The following is a 16,815-nucleotide window of genomic DNA, read 5'->3' on the forward strand; positions in this document are numbered from 1 at the left end:
ATGAACCTTCCAGCTCAGTGAGCTAATCTACATCCAAATTGCCCAGTGTCCAGGAATGTGGAGGCTGGGTGGATTAACCATGGGAAATGCAGGATTACAGGAACAGGGTTTGTGCAGACTCAAGGGGCCAAGTGGCCTGCTGCCACATTGTAGGGATTCTAATGAATTTCAAATCTGTGCATGATACCAAGTTTTACAGGTATGGCTAATAGAGATTGTGGCAAAATATAGATTTGCAGAATGAAGGTGTAATTGGAAAAATATAAATAGACCACATGGTCTTCAGAAAGTAATCCAAATGGACGAAGGAGAAGCGGAATCTGAAGAATACTAGTACATAGATCATTAGAAGATACAGCAGTGAGTTTTTTTTTAAAAAAGCAACCAAAAATCAATCACTTCGAATAGCTTCGAATTGTAATGGCCTCCACCACTTCCTCTGGCAGCTCATTCTATACACTTACTACCCTCTGCATGAAAAACGTACCCCTTAGGTCTCTTTTATATCTTTCCTCTCTCACTGTAAACCTATGCACTCTAGTTCTGGACTCCCCCACCCCAGAGAAAAGATTTTGTCTATTTATCCTATCCCCTATTAGGTCACCCCGCAGCCTCCGGCACTCCAGGGAAAACTGTCCTAGCGTATTCAACCTCTTCCTATAGCTCAAATCCTCCAACCCCGGCAACATCCTAGTAAATCTTTTCTGAACTTGAAACAATATGGTTACAGGTTTCCCTGCTATCTGAATGTAGAGTGTTCCTATGAAACCTCTCGTTAGCCAAATTGCGTAAAACGAAGAATTAATTTACATGGGAAAAAAATGTCACCTTTTCTCGTAAAAGCAAAAATCCTCTTAAAATTTCCTTCCGCTAGCGAAAGCAGGTACTAATATAGGTCTTTCTTTCATAAAAGTGAAGTGGCGTAAAGCAGACTTTCAAAGTGGGGGATACCTGTCAAAATTAATTTACTGGATGAGACCAACACCAATAAAGACAGTATTGATTGCTCATTCCTGAGAAGGTGGCAGTGAGCTGCTTTGTTGAACCATTACAGACCACATGGTGTGGGGACACTCAGTGCTTTGGGGAAGGGAATTCCTGTATTCTGACCCTGATGAAGTATACAGTGACACTGATGAAGTGGTTACGGAGTGCTACGTCATAATGGCGAATGGTTTGGAGGGAGTTTTGCAGGTGATGGTACTCCCCAGTGTCTGTTGCCCTTCAAAGTGGGAGACGTCATGGGTACAGAAGGTGCTGTCAGAACAGCCTTGGTGAGTTACTGCAGTGCATCCTGTCGATGGCACACACAAACAGCTCCGAGGATAGAGAGAGTTCTCTTTCAGAGAGGAGTACGGGAGATTTTCGTTGTGAAATGCTTAACATTCATCTAAAAGTCACTAAATAAAAGAAACGGAGTATCACTTCATTTTCAAAAGAGAGCTTACTGTGAACCAATTGGGTGCTGCACTTTCTACATCCCAACAGTGACTGCATTTCAAACTTATTGAGCACAATCTGCTTTGGGACAATCGAAGTTCATGAAAAGAACACTTTATTCAAAGGAAGTGGTTGAGGCAGATACATTAACAACATTTAAAGGGCATTTGGGCAAATACATGGATAGGAAAAGGTTTAGAAAGGTATGGGCCAAATGCAGGGAAATGGGGTTAGTGTGGATGGGCCAAAGGGCCTGTCTCCGTCCTGTAGGACTCTGACTCAAAGAAAATGCAGGGGGTTATAAGAGTGGAACCCACCCACAGAAACAGAGGGCTCAAACTTCAAATCAAATAGAGAACAGAAAAGAAGAATACCAATTCAACAGTCTCCCACATTCAAACAGTTGATCTGTAATTAATGTCACGTCAATTAAATCCTAAAACCAGCAGGGGTGATCAACTGGTGCTCAGTAACTCCACATCCCAGTCAAAACAATGCTAACTGGACATTGAGGGTCACATTTTTAATTATGCCCCTCAATGTTTCTCTCCATGTAACAGCAACACAATGAGCAAACGTGGACAGAACCTTGGAATGAAACATGTGACAGGAAATATTCACCACAGCTTAAGGGATATCATCTCACTGTGTAGTTGCAGGCCACTCAGCCCACTGTCTTTGTATTAGACCTTTCAAAGATCTATACAATCATTCCCACTCCCCTGCTCTTCCCCCAAATTCTTACAATGCTCGATTTCAACTATTTCACCAATTCCCCTTCGAACACTATGAATTGAATCTGCTTCCACTGGTCTTTCAGACACAGTATTTCTGACCAGAACAGCTCATTGTGTAAAGTTATTTCTCATCTTACCTGTGGTTTTTGTAAATGTTCAATCTGACCGCTCTGGGGCACTGAGCCACCTACAGAAGCCTGTTGCTTCATACTCACTCAATTGAAACCATTCAAAAACAAAAGTTTGAACGCCTCAAATGAATTTCTCCTCAATCTTCTCTCTGCTCCCAGGAGAACAAGCCCCATTGTGTCCATATTATTGACAAATTCCAAATTGGCAATGCACTCCAGAACGGATTTGATTACCCAGTATTTTCCATCATACAGCATTCATCATTTTTCAAATTTCCTCTCCACTCCCTCTCCTCCCATTTCTCAGATATGGACTAAACATGAAGTGCCCACCAGATAGTTAGAGAAGTGGTTCACTCGGCTGATTGCTGAGAGAAAAGGATTACCTCATCAGGAAAGATTGAGCAGGGTTGGTCTTGTACTCATAAGGGCTCAGGAGGATAAGAGATAATCCTACAGAAACATACAACATTCTGAGCACAGTTCAACTGGGTACAAGTTGTGATGATATTCCCTCTCAGCGGAGGCTCACTGATGATGTTGGTGACGAAACATCTGAAAGATAGAACTAAAAGCAGATTCTTCTAGAGAACTTTGATTAGGCCATACTTCAGAGTACAGTGAACAGTTCTGGTGTACATTTTACAAAGTGTACAGAGACACTGGAGCAGGTGTAAAATATTTACTTGAATAACAAATTGCAAGGCAAGATATCTATCAGGAAATACTTAAGGGTCTAGTGGTCTTATGTAGAAAACAGATACAGGCGTAAATAGACTTAGGTTTTATTGTCACGTACTCAAGTACAGGGATACAGGAGTACAGTGAAGTTTATAACCTTTCACAGCACCATCTTAGGTAAAATGTAGAAAAGGAAATGTTAAAATTCCAAGATTACAGTTCTTCTCAGTATAAAGTAGTAAGAAATAAAAATATTAAAAGTTCCAAATTACAGTCCTCCTTTAGCTATGGGTCTGCAGTTTCTCCACACTGGGCTATCCACAAGAGGGCTCGATCTCTCCTATGCTGGGCTTTATCTATATTTGATAGAGAGGAGTTTAGGATTATGAAACAGTTTGACAGAGTAAATCTAGGGATTATATCTCCACTTGTGGGGGAAGATTAGAAGTAAGGAACAAAATGATTATCCTATTCTTACAAATCCAAAAGTCAGGAGAAAATAATTTATCAATAATTGTTTAGGGTATGAAACATGCTACCTGAGGAAGTAGCTGTAATAGAGTCATAGAGATGTACAGCATGGAAATAGACCCTTTCGGTCCAACTTGTCTATGCTGACCAGATATCCCAACCCAATCTCGTCCCACCTGCCTGCACCCGGCCCATATCCCTCCAAACCCTTCCTATTCATACACCCATCCAAATGCCTTTTAAATGTTGCAATTGTACCAGCCTCCACCACATCCTCTGGCAGCTCATTCCATACACATACCACCCTCTGTGTGAAAAAGTTGCCAGCTGGGAGTGTGGGTTCAAATCCCAAAATGGCAGAGGGTAGAATTAAAATTCAATGAGTAATTCTGGAATTGAAACCTGGTCTCAGTTATGGACACCATACAATTATTATTCATAGTTAAAAAGAACTATCTGGTTTCTTATAGTCCATTAAGGAAGGGAAGCGGACAGGTTTACCTGGTCTGGCCTGAACCCTCTTCAGTACCTCCACAATGTAGTAACCACAACTATGTGAGGTCTGTGAGCCACTTGCTATTACACTCTACATCCCTGGATTAATACCAAGACTCTGTTATACAGATATATTCCCATTTCCTAATCTTGATTCCAAATGGATTATTTCATATTCTTCTACACCTGTTTGCCTCCATATATCTTGCTGCACAACCATCTGTCAGATCTTCAGTAGAATTTATTACACATGTACTTTGTAATTTGCATGTTGTGACTCAATTTTCATTTTGTTTGCTTAGCGACTAAATCCAGATCACTTACACACACAATCCAATTTGGACCATACCAGGATTGATCTGCATCATTCAAATGGTGGAAAGTAAGGAATTATGGCCACCAATAGACATCTTGGAATCCATGCACACAATGCTACAGAATAGTCCTCAATTACAGAAGAATTGTAATGAAATGCAGGTTTTGGCATATTCTTTAATGAGATGTGGATGTTACAGGCAAGGCTAGCATTTCTTTCTCACTAAGTCAGACTCATTGCTTTATGAAGTCACATAGGCCGCACAAGAGGTGATACAAATTAAGTGATTGTGGAACTAAGACAGCCAGATAGAGTTAGGATACAGTTCAGACATGATCTCACTGAATACTAGTCCAGGCTCACTGGGCTGAATAGGTTGTTCCTGTTCCTAGGTATAAAGGCAGCTGAATTGTTACGAATACTTCAGCCTTATCTTCTGAACAAATGTGCTGGGTTTCCCCATCACGGAGGATATTTGGGGACGTTTGTGGAGCCGCCTCCTCCAATGAGCTGTTTAATTATCCATCACCATTTATATTGTGACGGAACTGCAGAGCTTAGATCTGAGCTGTTGTGTGGGAATGCACAGCTCTGTCTATCACTTGTGCTTATGCTGCTGGTTTGCATGCAAGTAGTTCTATTCGGTAGCTCCACCAGGTTGACAACTCATTTTTATGTATGTCTTGTTCTGCTCCTGACATGCTGTCCAATAGGTGTAGATTATTTACTTTCCAATTAAACACGAGGAAAGAGAAATAAAAGGATCTGTCAACACGGACGAAGAAAGATGCAAGAAGGTTTTTCTGGAGCATTAAAGCCAACAAGGACCTGGTTGGATTATTTCTGTGCTGTAATTGTTTAGAACATAGAACATTACAACGCAATACAGGCCCTTCAGCCCTCAGTGTTCCACCGACCTATGGAACCAATCTGAAGCCCATCTAACCTACACTATTCCATTCTCGTCCATATGCCTATCCAACGACCATTTAAATGCCCTTAAAGTTTGAGAGTGTACTACTGTTGCAGCCAGTGGATTCCACACCTCTACTACTGAGTAAAGAAATGACATCTGGTATCTGTCCTAGATCTACTACCCCTCAATTTAAAGCTATGTCCCCTCATGCTAGCCATTACCATCTGAGGAAAAAGGTTTTACTGTCCACCCTATCTAACCCTGTGATCATCTTATGTCTCAATTAAGTAACCTCTCAACCTTCTTCTTCCTAATGAAAACAGCCTCAAGTCCCTCAACCTTTCCTCGTAAGGGACTTCTCTTTGAACTGCTGCACCCACAATGCTGTTGGCTAAGAAATTCTGATCCGATAACAATGAAAGAGCAACACATATCCAAATCAGGATCAGAGCTCTGAAGGGACTTTGGTGTGGAGGTCAACACCTTGACTTTCTGCATTGCATCCTGGATACATAACATACTGCTGCTGTGGAAGATGTTGAATCCAGGAAAAGGGATAGCAGTCTGTATGCCCTCAGCTCTTTGAGTATGGCACCCATTGTAAATGGTGAGGTGATAGCCTTACAGTATTATCAATAGACTCTTAAGCCAGAGACCCAGGTTTGAATCCTACTATGGCAGAAGGTGGAATTTGAATTCAATATGAAAATTTATCTTGCTAATTAGCAGCCTAATAATGACCATGAAACCATCATCAATTTCAGGGAAAACCCATCTGGTTCAATAATTTCCTTTAGGGAAGAAAATTGCCATCCTTACCAGATCTGGCCCACATGTGACTCCAGATCTTGAGCAATGTGGGTGACACTTGACCACTCAGAACAATTAGGGATGGGCAATAAATGCTGGCCTGGCTAGTGACACCCATAGCCCATGAATGAATTTTAAAAAGTGAATAAAATTTGCAAGGGCTCTGATGAGCTACTCAGAGTGCATTACCTCGCTATCTTGTTTCCATTGACATAGTGGATGGTATTTAATCCAATTGACAGGAGTCTTACCTGCTAGCTGAATAGTGGCTCCATTCCCTATTGGGGAAGTCATTAAATCCCATCCAGTGTTTGGGACTGACATAGTTCAACTAATTAATGCTGACCTCTGAGGAATTTAGTAACAGCAACTTGCCTTTAATGATGCTCAGAGGGTCACAGAAGCAGAGCTAAAGATTTCTGTCGTTTGAGCTGGTTTATGTGCATCAAAAGGTATCTGCTTTAGACACTCACAGATGACTTTATCAAAAATGTGATGAATGGATTCAAACACTGGCCAAATCCACTCAAGCTCATGATATGCCAGTGGTCAAAGTTGTGGCAGATAAAGTTCCAGGAAACAGTTCTTGTAATGGATTCTGAACCTGTAATCATTGCTTTCAAAAATCAACTTCCTCAAGCATCTTATGTTGAAATGAAGAGACAGCAATTTTGCCAAATGGCATAGGAATTACAATCACAGCTTTACTTTGAAGGTTCGATTTACTTAGAAAGAAACTTCTGCATCAAAAACAGGTTTTGGATAGTCCACTCACCTGAAAAATCTTACCCAAATCAGATTAAATGAAATTTTAATCAAGGATCATGGTAAACAATATAACTTAAGTTAAAAGCATTTGCATAGAACTCACTCCATGGAAAATAATGTACAGCTTGATTAAAGTACTTCCAAGAATTATCTTCAGCCTCACGTCACGATTCCAAAACATAGATAACATTTAAAATGCCTCGAATGTGTTGAACAGCCATAAAAGATGATGCAAAATTTAGAAGTTTGCTGTTCCAACAAAAAGGTCACTGATCTTAAATATTAGTCTGTTGCTCTCTCGAAGAAGCTGCCTGACCTGATCATTTCTATCATTTTGTTTTAAATTTCACAAATTTTTAAAATTTCCTAACATTGAGAATTAGATTAGATTAGATTACATTACAGTGTGGAAACAGGCCCTTCGGCCCAACAAGTCCACACCGCCCCGCCGAAGCGCAACCCACCCATACCCCTACATTTACCCCTTACCTAACACTACGGGCAATTTAGCATGGCCAATTCACCTGACCTGCACATCTTTGGACTGTGGGAGGAAACCGGAGCACCCGGAGGAAACCCACGCAAACACGGGGAGAATGTGCAAACTCCACACAGTCAGTCGCCGGAGGCAGGAATTGAACCCGGGTCTCAGGCACTGTGAGGCAGCAGTGCTAACCACTGTGCCATAGAAAAAGGCTTAACTCAAAGTAAAGCTGAAGTAGAAGGTTGCAGATTCAATTTGTAACCTGTTGAGTTAGCTGATTATCTGAGAATCTAGATACCCATATAAATATTGTTAGGAGTGGATGAGAGTAGACTGGCAATACAAAGCTGCATCACTGCAAAAATTGTTAAAATTATAAACCAATACAAAGTGAGATTTCCATGATTAGTTTGCAGCATCCCCATTCACAACTCAGACATTTCATTACTTTCCAGTTTACCTGTGATTAGTACAGCCAAAAAGAACTGGCTAGAGTCAAAGCAAAGTTCTCATCTCACCACCTGGTGGCCATTTTCGGAGGGGCTTCTGGGGAAAAGCCCGAGTCTTGAATAGGAGGGTTGTGCATGCAGAGAGAAAAACATGTTCAGTGTATTCAGAGTTTTTATAAATTAAAATATAGAAATGCTATCCAAAAAAAGTCACCATTATGCGCGGATATAAATCTTAAGGCAAGGATGCACACGACAAAAATACCACACCGCCTTATTATCCTGAGATAATGGAGATATTTCAAAAAGAGCACGAGTTGGTCCCGAGGATTCCCCACATTCCCTCCCCCTTCAAGTCTGTAATTTAATTAATCCTCTACGATTTCGAATGCTAGGGATATGTGGTAGAATAACTTAATTGCTGACAGGATTAAACTGCACCTGTTCTTTCTTTATATGACTAAAGATCTGACCCTTATCTAAAATATACCTTATCACTCTCGTCGGCAATCACTCACCAACTTACTAGAAAATGTGGGTCACGTACTTTATTGCTCAGCTTCAGGAAACATTTTCACTGAATCAGGTGCTCCGGCTACACCTTGCTTTGTAATCCTGGGTTCTCATTTTGCTAACTCTGCGAAGAAGGCAGCTGCCCTTTACCAGAGCCATCCGAACTTGAAAGAAGCCTCGAAGAGAAGTGTATATCCTCGGCGTTGCTGGAATGAACATTCATTACAAAACAAAAACATGCTCTTGAGCCTAGAACTTGGTCATGAAGACCAAGTCGAATACATTTAAATTATTCGCCATACCAGTTAGACAAAAAACAGAGGATTGAAAGGAAAGCAATTTCCGCTCAACTTGGTGAGAGAGAATCAAAAATTCTATCTTTAAAAATAATCCTTAGGAAAAACAATGACCTTGCGTTTCCCTGGAAACCGGTTTACAAAATGGCGACGGATAGACGATTACGTCCCGTGATGACGTACGGCCCCCGAAACATTGGAATAAATAACCCAGGGTCGCCAATCGTCACTTCCGGCGGTTAGATGACGGTTTTTCCGGTTGGGGAGACGCCGTAGCTGAGGGGGAGAAAAAAAAGACGAAAGAGGCGGAAAATAAAGTGGTGTGCGCGGGGCCCAAGTGATCACGAGTAGTAGATACCTCTGAGTCCGAACCCATCCTGCCCACTTCAGGGGTTCGTCTCCGGTCAGTAAAAGGGAGAAGCCTCGCCGGTGTTTTACAGCCAGGGAGGAGCGGCCCCGCCAGGCAAAGATCTGCACCGACCGGACAGACCATCCCTCCGACAGCGCAGCGGCTGGGGATCGAAGCGGGTCACTCGCCGGCCGGTATCGTCCGTCAAGAGGCCGCTGAAAACCAAGCCTGTGTAGGAAGGGGCTCCATGAATGGAAATCGGAACCCCAGGTATGAGTAGCCGCTGCATTGGATCCCGCAAGTTACTTGAACATGCCCTTAAACGGCGAGTGGCGAAACCTAGGGGATTGAGTGCTGCGGAAGGAATCTGAGCACAGTAGCTGCCGGGGGGGCGGGGAAGGAACAAACTGTCATAAAACCAGAGAAAATAGGCGAGCGAGGGAGATATTTATAAACGGGTTACTGGACATGTTAAAATCAGACTTTAATTAGATGAGAAACAAAAAAAGTAGTTGCTGGGAAAGCTTAGCAGGTCTGGTAGTATCTGTGAATAGAAATCAGTTATCATTTCGGGTCCACAGAACTGAACAGTCACCAGACCCGAAATGTTAACTCTGATTTCTCCTCACAGAGAAAGTTATTTGGTTTGACTGAGATGATAGCTGAAAACGTGTTGCTGGAAAAGCGCAGCAGGTCAGGCAGCATCCAAGGAACAGGAGAATCGACGTTTCGGGCATAAGCCCTTCTTCAGGAATGAAGCCCTTCTTCCAGCAACACATTTTCAGCTCTGATCTCCAGCATCTGCAGCCCTCACTTTCTCCTTGACTGAGATGATATTAACTTGACACGCTGTGTGCACTGGCGCCGTTGGTCAAATTTCTAATATTTCAGTTGCAGAATAATTTGACTTATAAGCTTTAGTTTTATTTTATCACTGTTTGTTTGTAAACTGAAAGATACAAAAAGAATGTCAGGAAAAACAACTTCAATACTTGTAAGATAAATTATTTGCTGCCCTGCGTTAATTTAGAGGGACCAAGCAAACGTTAATATCCTGTTAGAAATAAAACCTGTGATTCTGCCTGCTGAAAAAACTGATTATGCCAACATTTTTTTAAAAATCCCCAGTTTTAATTACAAAATCATTGAGTCATGCAGCATGAAAACAGACAGTTCGGCCCAATTAGGCCATGGCGACCACATTCCCAATCCAAACTCGTCCTGCTTGTCTGCATTTGGCCCGTACACCTCCAAATTGTTCTTATTCATATACTTATCCAAATGTCTTTTAAATGTTGTAACTGTACCTGTATCCACCACTTCCTCTGGTAGTTCATTACAATAGACAATAGGTGCAGGAGTAGGCCATTCTGCCCTTCGAGTCTGCACCACCATTCAATATGATCATGGCTGATCATCCTTAATCAGTATCCTGTTCCTGCCTTATCTCCATAACCCTTGATTCCACTATCCTTGAGAGCTCTATCCAACTCTTTCTTAAATGATTCCAGAGACTGGGCCTCCACTGCCCTCTGGGACAGAGCATTCCAGACAGCCACCTCACTCTGGGTGAAGAAGTTTCTCCTCATCTCTGTCCTAAATGGTCTACCCCATATTTTTAAGCTGTGTCCTCTGGTTCGGCACTCACCCATCAACGGAAACATGTTTCCTGCCTCCAGAGTGTCCAACCCTTTAATAATCTTATATGTCTCAATCAGATCCCTTCTCAGTCTTCTAAACTCAAGGGTATACAAGTCCAGTCGCTCCAGTCTTTCAGCGTAAGGTAGTCCCGTCATTCCAGGAATTCACCTCGTGAACCTACGCTGCACTCCCTCGATAGCCAGATTACACATAAAAACCACTCTCTGCTTTTTAAAAAAAAGTTGTCCCACATGTCCTTTTTAAATCTTTCCCCTCTCACCTTTAAAATATGCCTTCTAGTTTTGAACTCTCGCACTAGGAAAATTATCTTTGCTATTCACCTTATCTATGCCGGTCGTGACTTTATAAATCTCCTGAGGTCACCCCTCAACCTCTGATACTCCAGTGGAAAAATGTCCCAGCCTATCTTTATAACTCAAAACTTCCATTCCTAGCAGCATCCTGGTAAATCTTTTATGAACTCTCTCCAATTTAGTAATCCTTCATGTAGCAGGATGACCAGAACTGTACACCGTATTCCTGAAGAGGCTCACCAATGTCCTAAACAGCCTCAACATGATATCCTGATCCCTATACTCAAAAGCCTGAGCAATGTAAACAAGCATGATAAGCGCTGCCTTAACCACCATCTGAATAATGCAAATTTTGAAGAATTATGTATCTGAACCCCCAAATTTCTCTGTTCTGTGACACTACCCAGAGCCCCAAAGTCTTGTTTTACCAAAATACAACACCTCTCATTTATCCAATGGGCTGCTCCTCTGCCTATTGACCCAATTGATCAAGATCTCTTTGTAATCTTAGATAACCACCTTCGCTATCCACTATATCACCAATTTTGGTCTCCTAAATTCTCATCCAAACCATGTATATAAGTGACAAACAAAAGTGGACCCAATAATGATCCCTATGAAACACCTCTGATGACAAACCTCCAGTCTGAAAACCAAAACTGTACCACCACTCGGTGTCTCCTGATGTCAAGCCAATTTGGTATCCATTTGGCAAGGTCACCCTGAATCCCATGTGATTTTAACTTTACTAATTAGTCTACTGTGCAGAACCTTGTCAAAGCACCCCTCTGCCCTCCTCAATCTTTTTGGTTCCATCTTCAAAAAAATAAAGTTTGTGAGACACTATTTCCCTCACACAGAGCCATTCTGACTATCCCTAATCAGTTCTTGCCTCTCCAAATGCATGTAAATCTTATGTTTCAGAATCATCTCTAACAACTTACCTATGTTAGACTCACAGCTCTATAGTTCCCAGGCTTCTTGTTACAGCCTTTCTTAAATAAAGGCACAACATTAGCAATCCATCAGTCATCGGGCACCCCTCCTGTGGTCATAGATAATACAAATGCATCTGCTAGGGGTTCTGCAATTTCTTCCCTAACTTGCCACAGTGTCCTAGGATACACTTGAACAGGTCTTGGAGATTTACCTACCTTATGTTTTCTGAGACCTCCAGAACTTGCTCTTCTGTGGATGTGAACTGTTTTCAAAACATCAATATTTATTTCCAATTTCTACAGTCTTCATTTCTTTGTCCACAATAAAAACCGGTTCTCAATATCTCTTCCATCTCCTGAGATTTAACACACAGATGACCTTGTTGATCTTTAAGTGGCCCAATTCCCTCCCCAGTTGCTCTTTTGCTCTTAATACTGCTTGTAGAATCTCTTTGAGTTAGCCTTAGCTGCTGAGGTAAATGATGCCTCATATCTCCTTTTTGTCATCCTGATTTCGCTCTTAAGAATGCCCCCACATCCATTATTCTCTTCAAGCACTTGGTTATGTGAATTGATGTTCTCTTCTCCCCCCCCCCCCCCCCCCCCCCCCCCCCCCCTCCCCAATATAAGATACATTGTGTCCTTGCTATATTCAGTGCTTTGTTGAAGTATTTGTGTACCTGAGAATGCTGAGGGAGGGCAGTATGTTGCATTCAGCACAATGTTTCCTTGGCCGTCTTTGACTTGATGCCTTGACCCCCTTTCACTGACATTAGTACTAGTCATTTTAAAATAATGACTTGTGATTAAATGAAAGATTAACACTTCTTACAATATTGAAAGTTGAGAGTTTTGTGAAGTGTAATTCGGGGAAGCAGTATTGACGAATTACATGATTAATTTGCTGAAATGTTTAGAGGCATTTACAGTAATTGTCTAATGGTCATCTTAGGCAACATGGGTATGGTAAATGGCCATTTGGGCACATCTTGTAATAGGTTTAGTGAAGTTGGCTGTTAGTGCTATTGTAAAAGTGAACATATAAATCGGCATTGCTTTTTGTTTATGCAATTCCTTGTGCACTTTCTATAGAAGATGAAAGTTGCTTGGATTACATCTCTATTACAATGTGGTATCTTGCATTAATATCATACTGACATGCTTGCAGTCATCACTACAAAGTTATATTCAATTGTTTTGATGAATTGATAGGATTAGTTTGGTCATTGATGCATGAAAATGTAGTCTGAAGTAATTAGAACAATTGGGGAAAATGACTGTAAATAGAAATGGAAAGTTAGGTATCATTCCACGTTCTAGCAATTGGTGAAAAAGATCATTCTGGTCCCATGCTCAGTATTCTCTTACGATTAATTTAACCAAGTTTTTTCACAATTTAATATTTAAATAAAAATTCAAATACATCTTCCTCTTTTTAGGCTTTACACATACTTAACCTTGCCTAGTAATGTTGTAGATGAACTACAAGTTGTTCCAAACTCTGCCGATGTTTACTTGAGAGAGCCACAATTGTGTGTGTCTGGGTATTATTTATTTATTCTTCCCATCTATTGACAGTGTCTCTGAAATTTGATTACTTATTTTACCACTCCACATCTTTATTGATTTATTGCTGTCATATGTACAGAGATATAGTGAAAAGTGTTTTTTGTGCACTGCAGGCAAATCATACCATACAAAGTGTATCAGGGTAGCAGAACGGAGTGCAGTATACAGTGTTACAGCCACAGAGAAGGTGCAGAGAGAGAGAGAGAGAGAGATCAGAATTAATATTTAAGGAATCTGTTCAAAAATCTGAGAACAGTGGGGGGCAAAGCTGTTCTTGAATCGATTTGTATGTGTATACAAACTTTCATATCTTATGCCTGACAGAAGAGGGTAGAAGGGCATTTAACCGTGGTGGGAAGGATCTTTGATTGTGTTAGTTGCTTTGCCAAGTTTGTAGGATGTATAAATGGAGTAATTGGTTGAAAGGGTTCACTTACGACCTATGTTTCTTCCCAATCTTTATTTGAAGAAGAAACTAAGTGCAACCAGTCTTCTGGATTAGTTACATCCAGCAAATGTTTAGCAATGTTCAACGTTGTAAATTAATTTGAAATATTTCAATAAAATTAGTTTCTTTCCAAGCAATTCCAATGATAAGCAGAATCCAGAGATGAATGAAATGATGAACTTTTTTTAGTATTGCAGTCAACAACAAGCTTGCTAAAATTGGTAATCCCTGTAGCTTTTTGGTAGCCTGATAGCACTAAATTAACTTTATATCCGTTTTTCTCTTCATGACATGCTGGAACATAAAGATCTAACTCCTCTGGTCCGAGCTCAGCGCAGTTTATGATAATAAGACAGTTCGATAATCAGTTGCTGTGAAATAATTGTTGTCAGGCCAACTTCCCTGAATTGAAGGTTTGTAAATTCAGGGAAGAAGCAAGAACATTCTTCTGCTTCAAAATAATTTGAAATATTGATTGAACCAATGTAGTTGGCAACTGTGTTTTTAATGCACTGTAATATACAGTTCCCTTAAACCAAAGTCCTGAATAATTCTAATTAAATAGATCAGTGTTGGATATAACTCAATTGGTAGCTTGTGTACTTCCTACCCAGGTGGTTGTGGGTTCAAAACACACTCAAGTACTTGAGCACAAAAAAAAGATTGAAACTCCATTGTGGTACCAAGTGATCACTTTGTTTTAGGATCTGCTGATTTTTGGATGAGATGTGGTCAGAAGTGTAGTCATAAATAATCACCTGGCACAATTTTGATGAAAATTTGGTAAGTTATCTCTAGTGTCTTGGCCAATATTTATCCCTCAATCACTAACACTAAAACATGTCATCTGGTCTTTAATACATCGCTATTTGTGGGAGTTTGGAGTGTGAAAGTTTGCTGCTGTCTTTTGAAGACTGTAACATACTTTGTTTTTTATTTCTGTATAGAATAAGTTCTGGAACATACCAGTTGTTGCAGGATTTTGACAGTACACTGTATTCCTGTTGCCATGAATTGTATAGGTAACCACCAGAATGGTACTGAATGATGATAGATTTGTTTCTTCTGTTCATAAGGTAATCAACTAATATACAAAAATAATGTCTGTCGTGATAGTTTCAAGATACTAATACAGGAATGTCGACCTAAAGCTTTTTTTAATTGCTATTTCATGGACATCACTGGCTAGTTCAGCACTTACTGCCTATCCATAATTGCCTTTGAGAAGATGATAGTGAACGGATCTTTGAATCTTGTGGTATAGAAATACCAAAAGCATTGTAAAGAATAGTGTTCTAGGGTCCTGACCCAGTGACAATAAAGGAACAATACTATAGTTGCAAATCAAAATTGTGTGTGGCTTGGAGGGAACCTGCAGCTGGTGATAATCCGAAACATCTGCTGCTCTCATCTCCTAGATGGTACATGATTTGGAAACTGTTGTCAAGGAAGCCATTAATATAATGCATCTTACTGATGGTACACACTGCCATTTTAAATTGGCGGAAGTGGGTGTTGAAAGTGGTGGATGGGATGCCAATTGAATGGCTATTTTGTCCCTAATGGTGTTAAGCTGCTTGAATGTTGTTGGAGCTCCAATTGTAAAATTTCCATGACACTGCTGACTAAATGCAGATTGTAGATGGTAAACAAGCTATGGTGAGTCAAGGCAGCGTGTTGCCTGCTGCTGAATTCCCAGCCTCCAACCTGCTCTTGTAGTCACAGTATTTATATGGTTAGTCCAGTTCAGTTTCCAAACGGTGATTCTCTGCCTCTGAAGCCCTCTGATGTTCCAGGGAAGGGAAATATACAACATAATGGAACTACTTTGTTTCTTGTTGCAATTGCTGTAATTATAGTTCATGTATTATTATTATTGGACAGGATGATTGGCAGTGTCTTGATGATCTGAATTTCAAAAAAAGACTTTGCAAGTTGAAGATCTGAACGTCATCCGTGGAGATTTCTGTCAGTTGAATAAGTGCTAAATGTTTGCAGTATGTTTTAAAATACATAATTTTGTTCTCATTGACATTCTTTCTGATTGGGTGTATTTGGGGCGGATGTATAATCACACGATTAATGAAATCCTTTATCATGACATGGCAATAATGTCCTTTTTAAAAGGCTGGATGGAGCCAAAATTGATTGGAAATACTGGTTGTCATGTACATTTTACATATTCTGACACGTGGTGCAGAAAACCAGAAAAGATTCCAGAGAACTGTTCCTTGTTTCAGTTGAATTTTCATTGCTTTGTATTCAACTGACATTACAGCTGATACAGAAGAGCCAAATAACAGCCTTAAATAGTTAATCTGCTCTCTGCTACTGTGCGTGTTTGCTCATTAGTTTGAGTTAAATAATGTACATTGGCTATACCACTTGTTCCTGACTATATTTATCTGTATGAACAAAATACAGGTTCTAAGTAAATGTAAAATTGAAATGTATGTTTGTGCATAATTTGTTCTGCATGTAGATCATTCTCAGGTTGTTTTAGTCAGTCAGATTTTTCCAGAACACTGGGTCACATAATCATTTTCCGTGGTATGCTGTCTGGACTCCTACCTTGCACCCTTCAGAAACATTTACTCATTCAGAAAATTGCCTGTTTACTAACTCTCAACACTGCACCAGCTCCTCTGCATTGGCGCCTTATCTTGCGAAGCTGCAGTTTTAGAATTCTCACCTTCCGTTAAAATCCTTCTGTGACCTCCATTCTGTGTGTCTAAATCTTTTTATGTGGCTCTATGATCCACTGGAATCTCTAATACTCCAATTCTGACCCTTTGCGCATTATGAATTTTCCGTGTGCAGTTGTCGGCCATCTGCTTGAAGATCTAACATCCACCCTGACCCTTTCAACCTCTCTTTCTTTTTCTTTCAGATCTCCTTAAAACCTACATCTTTGACCAAGCTCCTGGCTATCTGATCTGGCAACAAATTTTGATAGTGAGCCAATTAACAATGTATGAAAGCTGGTTAAATGCTTGATAAACAAGAGGATGGAAAGATGGAAATATTTGGAAACTAGTTTCAGAATTTA

At 40.5% G+C, this 16,815-nt stretch overlaps 1 protein-coding gene and 1 long non-coding RNA gene across 6 annotated transcripts in view; one reads left to right on the forward strand and one right to left on the reverse strand.

The window, feature by feature from the left end:
- LOC122563676 (uncharacterized) overlaps nt 1–8,733 on the reverse strand; it is a 94,108-nt gene extending 85,375 nt beyond the window's left edge. For 2 of the 3 annotated variants that reach the window (XR_015752160.1, XR_006315693.2), the window contains exon 1: nt 7,710–8,733. This is a non-coding gene — a long non-coding RNA (uncharacterized LOC122563676). The remainder of the gene's footprint in view (nt 1–7,709) is intronic. The other variant, XR_015752159.1, reaches the window with a different exon arrangement.
- An 80-nt stretch (nt 8,734–8,813) lies between these two features.
- The window catches only part of LOC122563674 (protein argonaute-3), a 141,326-nt gene continuing 133,324 nt past the window's right edge, over nt 8,814–16,815 (forward strand). For 2 of the 3 annotated variants that reach the window (XM_043717724.2, XM_087976856.1), the window contains exon 1: nt 8,816–9,126. In XM_043717724.2, the coding sequence (XP_043573659.1) occupies nt 9,108–9,126 (19 nt within the window). In that variant the 5' untranslated portion in view covers nt 8,816–9,107. Of the gene's footprint in view, nt 9,127–16,815 lie in introns of all 3 variants that reach the window. The other variant, XM_087976855.1, reaches the window with a different exon arrangement.

The sequence above is a fragment of the Chiloscyllium plagiosum genome, unplaced genomic scaffold (assembly GCF_037043375.1).
Source record: "Chiloscyllium plagiosum isolate Xiang-an unplaced genomic scaffold, Cpla_swu_hap1 HiC_scaffold_30, whole genome shotgun sequence".
NCBI classification, from domain to species: domain Eukaryota; kingdom Metazoa; phylum Chordata; class Chondrichthyes; order Orectolobiformes; family Hemiscylliidae; genus Chiloscyllium; species Chiloscyllium plagiosum.